Source organism: Mycetomoellerius zeteki, unplaced genomic scaffold (assembly GCF_001594055.1).
Source record: "Mycetomoellerius zeteki isolate Tzet28-1 unplaced genomic scaffold, Tzet1.0 scaffold282, whole genome shotgun sequence".
NCBI classification, from domain to species: domain Eukaryota; kingdom Metazoa; phylum Arthropoda; class Insecta; order Hymenoptera; family Formicidae; genus Mycetomoellerius; species Mycetomoellerius zeteki.
Genome location: NW_017257263.1, coordinates 52,597 through 72,163, shown reverse-complemented (window position 1 = coordinate 72,163; position 19,567 = coordinate 52,597). Strand labels below are relative to the sequence as shown.

The 19,567-nt window shown below is 35.2% G+C and overlaps 1 protein-coding gene across 3 annotated transcripts; it reads right to left on the bottom strand.

Moving 5' to 3' along the window:
• Nucleotides 1-2,861: 2,861 nt before the first annotated feature.
• LOC108724221 (solute carrier family 41 member 1) lies at nucleotides 2,862-17,765 on the bottom strand. 3 transcript variants are annotated; one of them, XM_018450467.1, is made up of 7 exons: nucleotides 17,572-17,765; nucleotides 10,535-10,928; nucleotides 9,761-9,940; nucleotides 6,624-7,063; nucleotides 6,276-6,496; nucleotides 5,873-6,209; nucleotides 2,862-4,029 (listed from the first exon to the last, which is right to left on the bottom strand). In XM_018450467.1, exons 2-6 carry the CDS (start codon nucleotides 10,877-10,879, stop codon nucleotides 5,878-5,880), a joined length of 1,518 nt encoding a protein of 505 aa, XP_018305969.1. In that variant the 5' UTR covers nucleotides 10,880-10,928; nucleotides 17,572-17,765; the 3' UTR covers nucleotides 2,862-4,029; nucleotides 5,873-5,877. The 3 variants fall into 3 exon arrangements, with proteins under 3 accessions (XP_018305969.1, XP_018305968.1, XP_018305971.1); XM_018450466.1 differs by lacking the exon at nucleotides 17,572-17,765 and adding an exon at nucleotides 12,962-13,185; XM_018450469.1 differs by lacking the exon at nucleotides 17,572-17,765 and adding an exon at nucleotides 12,645-12,721.
• Between the last annotated feature and the right edge of the window lie 1,802 nt (nucleotides 17,766-19,567).

Here is a 19,567-nt window from a genome sequence, read left to right as displayed (position 1 = left end):
GCGGCGCCTATAATATATTGTACGTATCGTACGTAAAATACGTACGTTATACGGTAATATGTACACGGAATGTAACGACGTCCTTTCATTCCCTTCTTCTCTTTTTTTTACGAAATATCCTAATTTACAGTACTATACAGCGGTGCGTATTGCCCACATGAGCCGCGACAGACGCACCAAAGGGTCGTCCATATATTACGTAAGCAAATTTTTAACCCCCCCCTCCCCCATGTAAGCAAGCGTAAGGATTTCGGAGAGATCCCTTATAATTACGTAAGATTTTTGCACACGTTCGATGTCCAAGACTAAAAAAATTTTCAAGGCAGTTACACGATTCTTTTAATATTATTATACAAACGATATAATTGCACTGAAAAAATTTCAGACAAAAGTCTTACGTAAGAATATATACGACCTCCCCCCATGTAAGCATTCGTAAGAATTTGTCTGACTCCCTCCCCTCCCCCAATTATGCTTACGCAATATATGGACAGCCCCCAAGCGAAATTAATATATCGTTCGAAGTATCGCTTAAAACACAAAAACGTGTTGTACTACGTGTTGCAATTGTATCAGGATGCGAATTAATCCTCTAGAGCTGACGGTGGGTTTATTGGATTCAATTATAAATTTTTTGTCAAAAATGTTAAATAATTCCATTTTTTTATGTTACATCTATAAATTTGAATTATTTTTACTAAAATATACTTAATATTTTTTTTATACGAGTATACATTCTTTTTATAATATACATACTCTTAAAAATTATAAAATAATTATATTGTTTGGCTCGATAGAATAAAATTTAATAGGTTAAATAAGAGCTGTACACAATACACGACACTCGAATACTAGCCGGGCTCGAACAGCTCTTATTTAACCTATTGAATGTACATTCTTTTTATGCCATTTTTTTCTTAAAATTAACATTTGTGCCTTTTAACTGTCTAATAATAAGATTGAAATCAAATATGATGCCCTCCAGCACAAAATATTGCAGCAATATTGCCCAATATTACAAAAGTTACAGCAATATTAAAATTTTAATATTTTAATTGGAAGTATTACAATATTATGAAATATCATAATTTTATTTTGTAGGAAATATTGTAATATAAGCAATATTATAATTCAATGCGTAAGTATGTGATCCCGCTACGAGATGGACGCTTCTCGTAAGAAGGAAACGTACAGGAGGTCTATAAGAAGCCGTATGCAAAATGAATTGGCGTCTTCTGGGGATTTCCAAGATCTTTGCGGTGTGCTTTCTAAACCACCAAATGTTTTTTTATTAACTTTATCATGCTAAGCAATGTAATAATATTTTAGCAATTAATAAAACTGGATTAATTATTGAAATATTGCATAATGTTGCAGCAACATACCTAAAATATTTCTTTAAATATTGGTGTAATATTTTAGTTCTGCCAACATAAGAATATTACTACAATATTGCAGCAATGCTTTATGAAATATTGCAATCTTTTAAAGTAATATTGCTGTAATATTACTATAATATTTCGTGTTGTAGGGAACCTCACGTCTTCAGTCAAAGCGTTTTCTGTTTTACTGCAATTATTTAAACTAGGTTAATAAAGTATTGTATTTCTTTACTTAAATTGGAAATTGTAAAATTTATTCAAAAATATTTTTAGGTATCAGAGCATCCGTTTTGGTCAAATGGCTTTCTTCACTTATGTGCGTATTTTATACTTTTTTCGTCTATAAATATTCATGTATAATTTTTTTATCTATAAATAAACAGAGAATGAATTTTCATGTTATTTTTTACTCATTTTGTACATTGATTAGATGAATGAATAAAACAGACAGCATCGAGAGTCAGATTCGATTCCACCTTTCTGGATATGTTCTAAATATCCAGAAAAAAACTTTACCGTTAGAGAATTAATTAATATAAATTAAATAGGTTTATTAGACTCAGCTTCAGTAATTGCTGTGTTATAGATTTTGGCGTCAGTTCTGGAGGGTTAAATCGTTCACATAATGTCCGAGATAATCGTCAACGGGACGTTGATTTGTAAATGTATTCGGCTTTCAATATCACCCATCGTGTTTCCTCTTCGAAGCGATGCTATTCGCGTACAATTTCGCCAAGGTTCATCCTTGCCGCGCGGACTTTCCAATCGGCTAACGACACCTCGATACAGTCGATCGAGTGAAATTTATGAATTAATTTCTTAATAACTGCTCACTCGTTCCTATGCCAGTTTTAGACGATAAGCTGCAATCATCGCGTTTATATCCCAATATTTTCTCTAAATTTTTGAAAACTAGCAAATGTATTTTCAGTAAACACCAACTAACAATAACATATAACATCAATCCTTTACAGTATTAGAGGCTTGCAGCAACATTGTTGTATGATAACGTTTCAGTATTACTGCAATAGTACTAGAATAATTTATGCTGTATGATAATGTTATAATTTCACATTGTAATTGTTATGTAACACATGTGTTACGTTACATTTACAACATTTAATGTGAATAAATTATGACATTGATGTTATGCTACTGTTAGTTTATTGGATTGTGTTACGGTCTTTACTGGATTTTTATCGCTCTATCGCACGAGATTCTGCTGGCTCTCGTACTTACAATGACTCACGTCATCGACTCGACTTTTATAAGCCCGATAATGCATCCTATCTTTCAGGCAAATCTCTTATAAAAATTTAATACTAATACTGGCTAATTAATCACTTATTTTTAGTATTAAAAGTACCATATTAACAATATTTTTAATACTCAAAATAAGTAATCACTAATAAGTAATTGACTAATACTAGTATTAAATTTCTATAAGGATTATTTTCTAGAACCGAGAGGCGTTCCGCATACTATCGATAAACAATTCAGAAGATTAAAAAATCTCAGAATTAGTTATTTGCGCGAGGAAGACCGAATTCCTATTAAACCGCATCGTAAGAGCTAAAGTAGGACTTTATGCGGCAGGGCTATTTTAAGGGCTTTGAGTAAAATCTCCGAGAGCTTCTCCAAAGCTTCCAAAAATAGGTCGTGTGGCAGCTTCTAAATACCTATCTAAATTTCGTCGTATACGAAGGCAACTATTCGAAGACACATACGCGTTGGTATTGCGACTACACGTGCTTTTATTTACGCGCGCGCGCTCCGTGGAAGAGCCAGAATTCTCGCTGTGAGTCCGAGGATGAACGAACTCTGGACTTACGGAGTCCTAACATTAAATTGCTATCGCAATTCTCGCGATTGTAATTTAATATGTAACTTCGTAAATTATTTCTAACTGGAAAATACGACAACCTTCAATTTTTTACTTATAATACAGTGAAGAGAATTATGCTCTTAGGATCTTGAAATCCTTAAGTTTCGGGACTAGCGAATCTTAGGCTTTACTCGCTCGAGAGATATATGCCGAGGAAAATTATTGCCGTTAATTAAATGCTTCTATCGCTTTTCTAGAAGAAATTAATTCTCAAACTTTAGGCTTGAATTCCAGAATTAGGATTGTTGAGAAAAATTCCACGTTTTGTTAAAATATAATTTTTAGATAGTCGACGAATTAATTTGCTACGTGCTACCGACTTCGTATTATCTTCTGATATATTAGTAACTAATTGAAACCTGAGTACGCGCCCGCTCGACTTGACAAGGTACGAATGATCGGCCACTTATATTTTGCGTTTGTAAAAAAAATTATGAATTATTAAGTATTGAGAGACGTTTGCATCGATAATGGAAATAATTTGACCGGTTTTCACAAAATGCAAACAACCAGTCCCAAGATACCTAATCTTTAATTAATTCTTGGCGAACACAGGATACAAGTGGTGAATTATTAATACTTTGCCAAGCAATACCATTGCGATCGTCCGTCCGTGGGACTCGTCGGCGGACTGGCAGATCGATGATTAGATTTGGTGGAATATACTTTCAGACGACCACAGCCTCGTAGGAATGCCCTTTCGGTCCGACAGTTCTAACTTGTGCGTCCCGCCTGCCGAAGAACGCTATAATTTGCGACTTCCTGCAAAAGAAAAATGCAACACGCCTTGTTCGAGCATTTGTAAATCGTTCCATCGATTGAGCATGCGATAAATTGATTTTTCAATCATTATGACCATGAAAGTTCGAGAAAATGTTAGATAGAAATTTTATCATCGTATGCAAAGCTTCCCGATATAATTGATTTTTAATATCGTTATATACAGTGATGGGAGAAAGTTCGGCAACGGTCAAATATCTTGAAAAATAATGATTATGGAAAAAAATGTTCAATATAAAAGTTTTAGTATATCAAGTGGTCTATTATACGGTTATATTGAAATGACCTTCATATGACCTTGAAGGACACCGTGAAGGTCAACTTTGAAATCTTAAATAGAAACACCTATTTTCTTTTACATATTCTTAAAGCTGGTGTCAAGACGTTTCCGAAACACTGGTTACAAACCCTTTTTGCTTGAGATCTTCCTGAGTTACGAACCTTTAAAGTTTAAGTATCGCCGGCGCGTTATCTAAGGTGTACCGCGTGGAGGTAGTATCGATGAAGAAGTACGATAGTCCATACTATTAAAATCGATTCATTATCTTCTGCTTACTCGTATAATTAAAGAAGATCTGAGAAATCAAGAAGGACGATAACTCTTGTTTTTAATTATCCAAAGGCGGTCAATTAAGTGATCGAACAGTTTGATTCACTTAAGCTACAAAAGGACAAAAAGTAAGATTTATCCTACCAACGATGTACCGCGACGAGGATGTGTTATTGAACAGTTTTAATTATCCAAAAGTAGTCATGAAGATAATGAATCGATTTTAATAGTATGGACTATCGTACTTCTTCATCGATACTACCTCCACGCGGTACACCTTAGATAACGCGCCGGCGATACTTAAACTTTAAAGGTTCGTAACTCAGGAAGATCTCAAGCAAAAAGGGTTTGTAACCAGTGTTTCGGAAACGTCTTGACACCAGCTTTAAGAATATGTAAAAGAAAATAGGTGTTTCCATTTAAGATTTCAAAGTTGACCTTCACGGTGTCCTTCAAGGTCACATGAAGGTCATTTCAATATAACCGTAATAATAGACCACTTGATATACTAAAACTTTTGTATTGAATATTTTTTTCCATAATCATTATTTTTCAAGATAATTAACCGTTGCCGAACTTTCTCCCATTACTGTATAATGATTTCATATCATACTATATTCCCAAGAAGGTAATTTTAATTATAATGTAATTAAGATTTGTACAAATAATAAAATTAGCACACATATCGCTTCCTTGCTCAACTTAAAGAATTAAAATAAATACGAAAAAATCAAGCCATAGGAGTCAACATGCAAGTTAATAGTAAAGCGGAATTATTCACAGACAGTTTTAACCTAAGGTTACTAATAACTTGCGTATTAACTCCTATGGCCTGATTTTTTCGTATTTATTTTAATAAAAGGAGTCTGATTTAAAAAATTTTCTATTAAAAGTTTTATGTAGTAGATTATTTTGTTGTTGTTTTTTAAAGAATTAAATTTCTCAGGAAAGAAAGAAAAAACTATTTTTAACTTGGTAAAAAATTCTTGACTAATCAGATGTTATCAGCAAAAATATATCCTTAAAACAATCATTTTTGTCATTTTCAGAACTCTAAAAAATTGCTTTTTCAAATTGTGACAATTTTGATGAAATCTTTTTTAAACTATCCTTTTTGAGTTGTACTTTAGATGATAATAATGTTTTGAACTGAATTCATTTATGGTAAACTCAAGAATCACATTTTTTCAGTTATGTCATTTTAAGGGAATGCTATGTCGAAATTGTCATAATTGCTATTAGTTACGCTCGTGATTATACAAAAATTAATCTTACTACGGTCAGGGCGCGTCGAAATCTTGATCTCCGACCAGGTACAGAAATTGGAAGGCAATCGCCAGCAGGCTAATCCCGAGTAAATCACCCATCGCGGTCAGATATGGAATCGCCGAGTTGTCGGGATCGATCTTTCGCTTCCACATCCAATGGATCATTATGTAGGCGATGTAGAGGAGAGCTGCGACCTGCAGCATCGCTGCGCAGAGGTAAACGAAGACGAAGAGCGGAGTCATCGATGTATTACCGTCCTTCATGTAATTGATCAGGTAAATGAAAATGACGTGGCCCGGTATCACCATTGTCATCAGGACTCTCGTGGTTCTAGCGTGCATACCTGAAGAGAGGCAATGAAGAATCACGAAAAATCTTGATTATTTAAAAAAAAAACGAAACAAGATACCTTTCCCGAAAAAATTGGCAATTGGGGTGATGAAGATGACGGGGTGCGTGTGGCCCGGTGGGATTAGAAGTGTGCCGAGTTCGGCTTGTTTGTGAAGCGCCGTTGATATTCTGCTGGCCTGAACGGCTACCAGGTTCCCGCCGACGCCGTTGATGACTGGCTGGAACACTGTCAGGTTCTCGAAGCGCGACACCATAAACTCCAATATAAGACCGCCGCAGCTATGAAAAATTTCGCAATTGTAGATTCTTCTTTCCGTTGATTCAACATTTGTATGCTATATTATGATTTATCTACTGTCAGGCTTCAAAAAAGTTTCAAAGAATTTGAGAAACTGTCTTTCTTTACCTGCTGATTAACATGGCCACCATGACTGGTGTCCAGCCGAAGTAGAGCACATCGTTGGTATATTTGTTTTTCTTGGCGATCCAAACCCAGAGCGGCGTTACAAGGACATAACAGGCTATGACAAGAGGTGCCACCCAGTCCTGCTTGTCTATGCATTCATAGAGTATGGTGGCGATCCATGAGAGGAGAGCCAACGACGTGATGTCGCCGAGACTGGCGGCTATCGGCGTGGCCACATTGTCCGGATTGATATGGCAATGACGGGAAAAGACGATGACGCCCGCGGTAATAAGGCCCAGAACAAAGGAAGCGAGGGACGCGGTGACCAAACTGCTGGCGCACAGTAGATAGGCATGGTCCAGGGAAACCGTTCCGTTGCGGAAGGCACCCATCACGATCGCCACCACGGAACCCAGAAATCCCACCACTATCGCTTGACACTGCGCACGATTAGGATGATTTTTAGCCCCGAGTAACAGATCTTCCGAAAAAACTTGATGGCTGAAGAGAAATTAAATCCCTTTGCTTGTTTCTTCAATTTTTCTTAGTTACAGTTACTGATTGTAAGATATATCATGTTGAAAATCAGCAAAAAAGCTAAAATTTTAAGACTTTCAATTTAACTGTGCGTTAATAAATATTCAATTTGATAGATATTTTGCAAGATATTTTCAATGTCGGAAAAAAATTGAAAGAACAGCCAGCCACAAGCTACAAAAAAAGTTTTAGATTTGTTGACTGATAATTCTAAGAACTTTATAATCTACATTGTACTAGCATACTTGTCGAGTGCGTTGATATCTTTTAAATTTTATTTGGAAACTTTAGTTTTAAATACGTTATATAATTGCAAATTCATTACATACAATCATTGCGGAGATTTTTTGTATATTTAGGAAATTATATTTAATTTTTATCGTCGGAAATTATAAACGTCTGCTGATTCTATAATATATACACGTCAATATATGATATATTGGTTTTTCTAAAACACTTTTATCTAAGAAAAATTCTGCAGTATATTATATGGAAAGTTGGAAATATATTAATCGAAAAGAACAATTTTCAACAAGGAAAGAACGATTTTTGTTGAAACATCTAAAAATATAAAAAATGTGCTCACAAAATACCTTTAATTTGATACACCATAGTTGAAAAACTTTTTTATTGAGCCTTGTTTATGATATCTTTTGTTCACTACATTATAAGCTACATTATTATGTGAAAACTCCTCGAGCAGAAATTTGATCAGGCATGCCTGACGTACGATCAGGACTCAATCAGGTAAGAGTAAGGTCTGTCTGAAGTAGTTTTCCTGACATCATCTTTATCAGGATCTGAGCATGTAATGACAGGATGTATCTGATAAGAATTACCTGATATCATCCTGGCACCTGAACAAGAAATGAACAGGCGTACCTGATAAGAACTGCTCAATGTCAACTTAATCAGAACCTGAACAAACAGTAATAGAGTTGAATGATCATTTGACCGGAATCCAATTTTCTATATAATTTTCCATGTAATTAAATTATGAAGATTGAGAGGTTCATTAGCTTATACAGATCTAAAAATAATTTTGTTGGACTATTAAAATAATTATGTAAAACTCCCAAATTGGTTGCTAATGTTGAAATTTTGCAGTATTACTTATTATGCTTGAACATTCCTATATCATTATTTTGACCAACAAAGTTATTTTTAGACCTGTATTTAGTTAAATGTTTAGATACATTAGCAAAATCGTTCTTTCTGTGTAGATACCGGAGCATACGTGTAGTTTATCGCGCGGCTTGTCTCGTGAGGTAACCAGCTTGCGTTCGCTTATTGTACTAAGGATTGTATGGCAAACAGTCGGCTTCCTGAAGGCCGTCGTCTATCATCGCCAGTGTTGAACACATAATAAAATAAAATCGTGGCGCCAACGATAAGACAGGTAATACGCGTGTAGCACGATTCACTAAATCGGCTAAATTGAGCGGATAGGAGAAATATTGTTTGCTTTTCCAAAATCATGCCGTCGCTTTGTTTCACAATTAGCTATTAACCACGGGTTAAATTGCCTGTATCGTTTTCCACAGTATTTTCTGCCAATTTACAATTTCGAGGATGGATCGATAATGATTCGATCGGCACATTTATCGGGATTCGCGGATTACAGTAATTTCATTTATCGTAGCTGGAAATTTTGCGAGGCTAAAATTGAACACAAAGGGCTAAACTTGAATTTAAAAAAAAAACATCAAATTTCATGGATATATTTATACTAGATGATAAGGATACTAGATGAGATAAGAAGCCGGATGATTAATAGCGCAGAACTTTTCCGTGCATTGCGTTTCATAGTTATTGAGCAAGACGTCGCGAACGCGTACTCTTTAGAGGAGTTGAAAGAAACGGGTGGACCGACCGCAGAAAAGAGGTTCCAGGAGGAAAAATACACGGCGCCAAAGCGAGCCAATATGGCGTTTCGCAATGTATTCGAACGGAATTAAGTTAGAAGTCATATGACAAACGGTAAATATCGTTTAATTATAGAACATCTAGTTAGAACCAGTTTCACGAAAGTAAACTTTTGCGGCTGAACGCAGGAGGAGCGTCCGAGGTTTACTTTGAGATTTTATGTGTGCCAGAATAACGCATCTGACGCATCTGTTGATAATTCTTGTATTATTTCGTATCATCGTATACTATGAAGGTTCGCGAAATAGGTAACCAATTGTACTTGTGTCGATTATCATGGAAAACACGCGAATCAATCATCTTGCGTCGGAAAAACCAGTAAACTTCCAGTAAACATCAACTAACAATAACATATATATATATATATTATATTAATTATATATGTTATAATTTCATACTTAACACAATGTAACTATTACATTGTTAAATGTAAAATTATAACATTAATATTATGTTAATTGATATTTACTGGGTACCAACTAAGAGATAGCATCGATATTATAATATAATACTCAACGATATAAATATAATATAACATATATGTTACATAATAGTCATCATACATTATTGAAAGAGTATGAAGTTATAACATTAATGTTACATTTCTTTTAATTTGGTGTTTACTGAGAATTAGTCTATTCTTCAGTCCGGTTGAATTAATGACTGTTACTTACTTGTATTAAAACGAGATTGCCTATGATCATGTGCCATTGCTCCTTTGGCATGTCCATATGTCCAAGATTCGCTTGAGTAGAAAGACGCGACGCCAGAGTCATTTCTAAATTACCTTTCAGCCCTAGAAGCGCCGGTACCAGAATCATGAGCTCATTGACTTTCTCGAAGACTACCCAGTGCTGCAAAAGAACATGAATATTTAAATATCAATGCTATTAATCATATTAATTTGAAATCGACGATCTTCAATATGTGGAACCGATTAATTAACGAATCAAATAAAGATTGAATTTAAATCTGGATTAAATATTGAAATCAATTTAAGTAATTTTATTTTCTCAAACAATCCAATCGCGTACTTTTAATTAAAATACTCGACATTACGAATGGAAACAATTATATGAGCTATGTTCATTTCTATCAATGTAGATTAACTTTAATCTTGGTTTAATTAACTTTTTTACTTCTACTCCTGAGGAACAGATAAAAGGTAAATTAAACGGCGATTAAAGTTAATCTACGTTGGTGGAAATCAACATATTAGACACGTTCTATTTAAGAATACGATCGCGTGTCGTCGAATTGATTGCCTTGACGTTCCTACTGAGAAAATTGTTTGGATTAGACGTATCAACAAAATGTATCGATAAGAATGGCATTTTGGTACATTTTGTTGGTTTAATCAAAACATTTTTCAATACACATCTCATAAGATATTTCTAAAGATCCACGTGAGAGTTTATTATTATGATAAGAGTAAAAAAGGTTCGTACTTGGACGAGATCGAGGACTAATCCGGCACCCACCATGCCCAGGCCGGCGATTAGGAAGGGTATGAAGACCTGGATGGTAATTGCCAAGTACGACTCGAGCGGCTCATCCTCTTCGGTCACGCCGTAGATCTTGCTCTCGGCGACGACGTCCGGCAATCGGCCGCCATCAATGCCCTCGTCAAAGATCGTTACCTCAAGGCAGTCATCGGTGGTGTGTCCACCGGTGGTATTCGCAGCTGCCGCTTGTCCATTGGTGGTCGTTGCGGTGCTGACGGTAGTGGTGGCGGTGGTCGTGGTATCCTTTGACTCGGAGGTGGTCCGCGAACGACCATCGGTTGGTGTCATCCTGTGGGAGTTCTGCTTCTCCGGAAGCAGGGGCTCCTTACATTGCTCACTGTTGACAGAAGGAAAATCTCCGTTGGTTAAAGGGATCCTAAAGTCGTCTGTTTTACTGATTATTTTTTAAAAAGTATTTTTCTAACTGCCTTTATATACAGATAAAAACATCTTTTCTCCACAATTAAAGTATAAACGATAATGTAGTCCAAACAGGACGACTTTATGCCAAAATCGAAAGAAAGTTGGAAAACTACAGTTTTGTTACTGATTTCTGACGTCGACTCATAATAGTATTTGCTTTATATATAACTTTTATATTTCGTACGCATATAAAACAACTTGGTTACATGAACAAACAATCTTGAGAACGTAGAATTAGATCCTTAATATGAAAGATTAGTTAGTTAAAAAATTTGTACGTGTGTGTACGTGCGATATCGATGTGTATAGTGATGTGTCATGTATATGTCTGTAAATCGGTAAACTGAATCGGTAAAATAGATTTAGGAACTCCTATTTTTCCTCACGAATATCGAATATTTATAAAAATTTAATATTGGAAGGCAATGATTAATTATATTTATTTTGAGTATTAAAAGCACTGTTGTTTAACGTTTTAATACTCAAAATAAATAATTTGCAGTTTTAAATTGGCCAGTATTACGCTTTTAAATTCATAATGTCAAATTATACCAAATTTGAGTTATTCTTAACCATTTTTATAAGTCGCTACTATTCCTATTTAATTTGTCTTTAATTTAACTAAAAAAATGGAGTTAAACAATTCAACTCAACAAAATGTATTAAATTTCACTCAAATTTAGTTCATTATTTACTAAGTGCATATGTTAATATAGATGTTATTTACTTTGAAACACTAACCACAGAAATGGATTGATTTACATTTTGAAACACATGGAAGTTAAAAATAACAAAACACTATCAAAAGATTGGATTACCATTACTCCTTTGATATCTAACAGCGTAAATTGGATTTCTCTCTCTGTAAGAGAAGAGTCTCATTAACTCTTAACGTCAATATTTGTACACAGCACGGAAGCTTGCAGTATTGCTGTAACGTTTGCAATGATCACTGCAATATTGAAAAGTTGCAATATTGCTACAATTACTAATCTGTACCGTGTGAAAGGACGATAAGCTTGGACCGCTAATTTATCAATACTTTGGAATAAAATTGTCGCATGCCGGTCTACAGTCCGGTAATGAAATAGTCGAATATTAGGTAGTAGGTATACATTATGCCTGTAGATATAACATTTCTTTCGATTTACTTGAATTTTTTTTACTTGAAAATTAAAAAAAGATCATATCTTATATTTAGAAATCTTTATGATCATCGATCATCGCGTCAAATAATTGTTAGTTATAAGGAATTAAAAGTCGTGCAATTATTTTGAAAAAATTCACTCTTTTTTAACGATATAAAATTAAATAGATGTTTGAATTAGAGCTGTTACTTTTGACAACTTTGGAAATTCGAGGCTTGGAAATAATTTAAATCTTCAAAATTAACTTCAAACTTATGAAGTTCGTGTCTTCGAAGTTAATTTCAAAACTTCAAGAAATAAATTTGTACGAATAGAAAAACAATGAAAATATATTCATAAATATATTTGTATATTTTTTAATGAAAATATTTGTGTTACCATTAGTTATATTAAATGAATAATTATATAATTTTCATTTTTCGAAGCTTCGAAGATTGAAATATCGAAATTTTGAAGCTTCAAAATTTCAATGATTTTAATACCTAATTCGAAGCCTCAAAGTTCGAATGTCGAAGCCTTAGTTTGGATTGTGAAATGAATCGATGTCGAATGAATGAGGAGCGCGTGGCGTGCGTGCGTGCGATCAATCATTGTAAAGTCGCACGCAAGTGAATAAATTTAACGATTATTAACTCCGTCACGTGATACTTCTTTAATTCGCAGTCCCATGCCGAAAGCACTATTAGTCGCCGTTTTTTGGCGCTCGAGACGTAAATTCATGTTTTTCAACCCGACATTAGTTATGTTTTTCACGAGATCGAGAGACCGAAAACTTTTTGTACAATACTTTCTAACGTACTTTTCGAACTTGATGGTATTGGCATTCTGAAGCGGCTGCGACTTGTCGGGCGGCACTCGTACCGGATGTTGATGCACCTGGCCCTCTATCATCATCCTACTGAAGGCTGCGTGATACTCGCTGCCGCGAATATACAGCCATTCTCTTTTGAGAATGATAAGACTCGCGTCGCCAACAACGACGACGACGGCGGCGGTTGTATTTCAGGACACAAATAATGTAAATTACGTAATTATGCCGAGAGCGACTATCTTTTTCTTCTCTCTCTCTCTCTCTCTCTCTCTCTCTCTCTCTCTTTTTCTCGCTGATTAGATTCGTTCAGGAACTGCTATTAATTACGGCGAAAATCAAAATGTGTCATCCAGCGACGTGCCAATCGAAGAAAGGTAAGCAACCTCTTCCTGCCTGAGGATCACTGTCAAATAATTGTCATGTTATTTTAAATGCTAAATTAGTGACGCATTCGGCTTAATCAGAGTTCCTTCACGGAAAGAACGATTTGAAGTATCAAAAAGAATTAACTATGATCAGATCTGAAATAATTTTACTGGACCATCAAATTATTCGTAGAAATCACATGATAAGTAATGTTATAAACAGTTTTGATATTCTAGCAATCAGTTTGAGCGACCTACATCATTATTTTGAAGGTCCAACAAAATCATTTTCAGATCGGTCTTTAGTTAAGTTTTTAGATACTTCAGCAAAACCGTCCTTTCCGTGTTAAAATCACTATTAAAGAAATCTCAAAAGCCTACTCGATAAGCACATAATATAATTATAACATATCAAACATAATTTTCTAATTCGAAAAAAATGATACGTTCAAAGCGTTAAACGTTTTCATGACGTGTCTCGTGCAAAATCAGTATATAAATATATTGTCACACGGAAAAAATGATTTTGCTGAAAGGTCTAAAATTTTGCTATATGTATATATATGTATATATATATATATACAGATATGCACATACATACGGATATAAAAATAATTTTGTTGAACCATTAAAAAAAATTGTTGGAAACTAAAAAATAGTAAGCAATATAACTGGAAGAAGTTTTGTAAAAATTCTAACAATCAGTTAAATTTCCAACGAGATTATTTTTAGATGTGTATCCAGCAAAATTTTCGGTTTTTTTTTAGCAAAGTTCTTTCCACATTGATAATTTTTGGCTGATTTTTTTGCCACACAAACTTTACGTCACTCTGAAGATCCACCTGCGAGTTTTCTGTGATCAATGTAAATTGAATTTAAATTACTCGAAAAATCGATTATTCCTCCGACATTGATTTTATTCTTAAATTAATTGCCGAATTTTTAAATCGCATCTGCGAAACGACATCGAATGAACGTGTACCACCATATGTGAGGTGACACCACCACTACATGGTTCCGTGATTTTTCGTCGCGTTTATGAGTCTTTATCGCGTGTGTCATGCAAATAGTCGTATCATACACATCACATGTGTCATTAATTAATATGTAACGCTCAATTTCCTGTTATTTGAGTTCCGCTTCGGAAGGAATCGCGATAATCTGTTTTGCGATAATTCCACGTATCGTGTATGCTCCATTATGTAATTAAATTAATTTGCATGGATGATAACGTTAATAAGTTATTCGCGTTCCATATAATTTTCCTCTTATCTCAATAAAAATCCAATTGTCAATTAAAACCGGTTTAATTTTTACACGAGATCGCCAGATATTTAGCCTTGTATGTGTATATGAAATCCACGAGTGCATTTCGGTATCGTCACAGAAGAGTACATCAACGATGATAACGTTCAGTCGTGCGGTGACCTTACGTGTGGAAATTAAAACCGCAAGAGCGACTTGATTAAGGCCAAATCACATGCGCGACCGTTCGATTAAGCAACATTGCCTTCGTAATCTTAACTGTAATGTTGATACTTTTAAACAGTCAATGTCACTTTGCAATTGTATAAACTGTATAAACTGTAGTAACTGTATAAACAAGCATACAGAAATTTTGTTTCTATCGAAATTGAATATGCAATTTTCTAGAATATGGAAGATATTATTTTAAAATAGCTGCTCTTTCACCTTTTCGTTTAATACTAATTATTGTTTATTCGTTCTTTTATAATTCTTCATGTTTATTTCTATTTGTTTCTTTTTTAAGATTAGGAATATACAATTTCTCATTGATTTCTAACAGAAAGAACTGTTTTGCTGAAGTATCTAAAAATTTAACTAGACCTGAAAATAATTTTGTTGGACTATCAAAATTATTACATGTAGGACACTCAAACATAATGAGCATAATAAGCATTGATGCAAAAAGTTTTGACATTCTAGCAAGCAGCTTGAGCGTCCTAATTTTCAGATGTATATCTAGCTACAATTTTAGATACGTTAGCGAAACCGTTCTTTCCGTGTACAGATCTAAAAATATTTTTATTGGACTATCAAAATAATTTGTAGAATGCTCAAGCTGATTGCTAAAATATCAAAACTTTTTGCATCAGTGCTTATTATGCTTCTCACACTGTACAGAACATTGTTGAGACATTGAATATGCGATATTGAATATGAAGTGTAAATGTTTTTTTAACATTGAATTTATATTTCACAATTTTGATGCAACATTCGTAATGTTGCAATTTAACGTTTATGATATGCAATATTAATGTACACTGTACATTGAAAAAATTGATGCTGTAGTTATAGCGAAAAATTATCTAGATACGAAAAATTAGCTCAAATAGATAAATGATTAACAAGCATTGCGATATTGGGTATGTTTTGTATCTAATCAATATAGATGGCAAAGACAGAATTTATATCTGAACTATTTGTCAAATTTATCAACAAAGTTTCTCTTAACGTTCAATCAGATGACTGTGAATGTGATTCATATTTAGCAGTGATTCATATTTGATTATAAAACTTAAATTTTCTTGTATATAGATATTGTTAGAATATAGTGCTATAAATTCTACGCGTATGATACATAATTTTTTATCAAATACAAAAAAAACAGATAATTTCAGCTGGGGCGGCAAAATATTTTTTGCATGTATTGTATGAATTTGAGTTCATATATAATTATTTTGATGGTACAATAAAATTGTTTTTAAATCTGTAATTACTTAAATTTTTGAATACTTCAGCAAAATCTTCAGTAAATTTTTTCCATATACCGACTCCGCTTGATCGGTCTATTTTTTTGTAGAGGAGGCATATTTGAATTTCTTTCAAACGAAGAACATAAAAGCGGGCTTTATAATTGAGACAATCGAGACACAACTAGGTCACTCTCTAATCGATACAGATCAATGTCACCTGATACAATCGAGTCATCCGCGCGAAGATCGACTGCGCAATCGTATTTTATATTCATTGTCTGATCAGCTGTACCTTGCGTTACACATCGACCGGCCAGCGGGCCTGGAAACGCACGTTGCATCACGCGAATTGTACGAGTTCTCGTGACCTTAACCTACGCGCAATCAAGCTGTTCCTCGTCGGAGCTTTGACGGAACTCGCTTAAAGATGCTATCTGCATTTCGCGTCATTCGTCTATCGCGATTCCCTGAATCATCGACGAACAGGTAGCGGCCGACACGTGGCGGGAAAACTGCGTTCGCGAAGACGCGGGTCCGATCAGGTCCGATCAGGTTCGACCTTTGTCCCTCCGATCTCACGCCGACCGTTCTTTTTTTCCCGCGGTTCTGATTCTAGAAGAGATCTTCGCAATGACGAAACTTATCAGCGACTGTCTGTATGTCCGAGATAACGATATGTCTCGTATCGTCGAATTGGATTCATAATTGTGCGCTCAGCTCATCACGAGGTAACGTCTCGAAGAGAGCAGGCCACAGTGTCCATGGGAAGTCGAAGACTTTGGTTCGATAGCAATTTAATTGATTTTTCTAATACCTGAAAAAAATTAGTCGGAATTTCTCTTTAAATTTTAACTCTAATTAGTATTAGCAGGTCTTGTGAATCTGAACATTTTTTAAAATTACGTTGTGCAAAATTGTTTACAACACATGTTTTTCGCAACCTCACATAATTTTAAGTTGCATAATCTTATAAGTTACTTAATCTTATTTCATGAGTAGTTTGTAACAGCTTGGTTTATTGTAACAATTCGGATTTTTACCTTTAATATGAAAAAAAAATCGTTTAGATATACGTTAATTTTAAGCAAAAAATACATTAATTTAAAGTACATTGCATCCATGAATTCCAATTAAGAAAATTTCGGAGCGAATATCAATTATAGTCAATATTTACTTTAAAAAATAATTTTTTGAAATTCTCTCTTAGAAAAGACTTATCAAATTAATTATTTAATTATTTTTGCTTTATTTAGATCCTCTCGAACCTCACTCGCATAATTTCATTTGTACCTTGCGTCAGTTGTTACAATCTATTCATGACTTAAAACTCTTAGCAATGCACGAAAATCGATCTAAGCTTTTTGAATAGTAGTCTTTGGAAACTTTTTCGCGGAATAAAATGTGATTTTCAAGTTTCGTCTGTAAAATAACCCGTATTTCTTTCTTCTCGTCAAAGCGTCCAGTTGGACCAGATCAAATTCCGGCTTCTTCGAATGGCTGCTCCCTTTGCTCGTACCTGGATCCTCAGGCGTGGTCCTAGACGGACCGCCGACGTTCCCACGAGGTCTCCCGTCGAGTCCCCTCCGTCTAGCCAGACTGCTGATCGCCGGCTCCGTGACCCGGTGATCGTTTTTTCGGCGCGAGATCAGCCTACGTCCAGCACCTGATGGTGGTCACCCGGTGGCCTGGTGCGAGGCCGTTTCACGCTACGGTTACATCGCGACTGATCGCGATCGTGCTCGCGTGCATGCATGCCTCCTTAAAACTAGTTTGGGGACACATGAGCCTTCTGTTTGTGTGTGTCGACGGCGCGCCGGAGGGAGCAAGCGCAAGTTTATCGATCAGCCGGCGACGGGCGACTTCCCAGTCAGACCGTCCGCGAACTCCTCGCGGCTGTACCGCCACTCCGGTACCTATACGCCAATAGCGCAACATCCCTAGAACCCGTCTAGAAGGGTCGTCTTTCGCGCTCCGAGTCCCCGACGTGACGTCACTCGGACCCATTATCATTCACCAGTTGCGTCATTATTTCGTTCAAACCGCGTAGTGTTATTCAGTGGCTCTAGTCGCCCCCGCCTCGAGTTTTCCACCGACGCTTTCGGTCATTTCCAAGAATCCGCGAAGAGCCACACTCGCGTTTGAAATCCTGATGACGTAATCTCGGAATCCTCGATCGTCAACGTTTGCGTCATCGTTTCAGTGCATTCGACGCATTGCACTGTCTCACACAGCACACTTTATTCAAGAAACGTCTTTAGAACGTTTTCTGGACATTTCCAAGAATCGCCCTCATATTTGAAATCCCGATGAAGTTATCTTGGAATCTCCAAAGGTCAACAGTTGTATCATCGTTTTGGTGCATTTGATTGGCGCATTGCATTATCCTACATATTTTATTCGAGAAATGTCATGGGAACGTCTTTGAACATAGAACGTCCTCTAGATATTTTTAGAGATAACTAATTTTAGACATTTTTAGGACGTCCTTTGGACACGTCTGTGCTATGTAAGGTGCAGTTATTTATAAATTTTACTAGATCTTCTCTCTAAATTCTATGGAGTAAAATCTCTCTCCAAAAGAGTGAAAATTCACTCTTTCAGAGTGAAGTTTATTCCAAAGAACTTAAAGAATTGGATTTGTTTTTACCCTGCTTAGTAATTTAGATTTGTTTTCAACAGCATTCGAATTGCTTTATCTTTCATGATATTGTTACAAATCGAGTTAAACTTTATCGCGTCTTCTCTTTTCGGGTCTCTAATTGTAAGACAGGAGCTTGTAGAGGCATTTCTCTCTCTTTCTCTCTATTACTCTTTTTTTCGCTTATTTTCATTTATTTATCTGTATAAGAAATAAAAAAATATCGATGGTATGCCATAATTAATGTTCGATATCTTTTTTTATAAGTGATGCTGGACACGTGGCGATTGTATGTACAGACTCGATTACGTCATCAATCAACAGCTGATGTATACGGAAGTTTCTGGTTCATTCATGGACGGCGCATTACGTGTGAGAGTTGCACAACCATCTCCGTTTCGCACAATTTTCGCGACTTACAGACAACTCGCTTTTATGCGCGGTAATTCGATGATAGCAATAATTTACTTCAGCAACAATATATTCCGCCAATTTTCATTTTGTGCGCCGTCCATTAGGGCGTTATGCCAGGCGTAATTACGCCGACCCGATTATCGATTACGCATATCCTGCGGATTACGAAGAAATATTGAACAAATTTTTATTTTTCGTCTGTTGCAGGATCCTTCAATCTAAGCTCTAATAAAATAATTAGCTAAAATGATTAACTTAATTTTTTAGAGACATTACTTCTTTTTGTATCCATAATTCCTAAATTTTCTTAATTCAAATTATATATTTTTACATATTTATCATAGATTGATTACTTAAATATAATTATATATATTATATTTATATTTTAGATTTTTACTTTTATATATACTGTATATCGTTATACAATAACAATCTTGCATTTAAAAATTGTTGCTCTCTG

Excerpts from the sequence above, each read along its gene's own strand:
- LOC108724221 (XM_018450466.1), bottom strand. The coding sequence starts at position 13,056 with ATGATGATAGAGGGCCAGGTGCATCAACATCCGGTACGAGTGCCGCCC. Across the intron at positions 6,497-6,623 it reads GTGGCCATGTTAATCAGCAG|CTGCGGCGGTCTTATATTGG; the intron begins GTAAAGAAAGAC and ends AATTTTTCATAG. Across the intron at positions 6,210-6,275 it reads TGCCAATTTTTTCGGGAAAG|GTATGCACGCTAGAACCACG; the intron begins GTATCTTGTTTC and ends GCCTCTCTTCAG.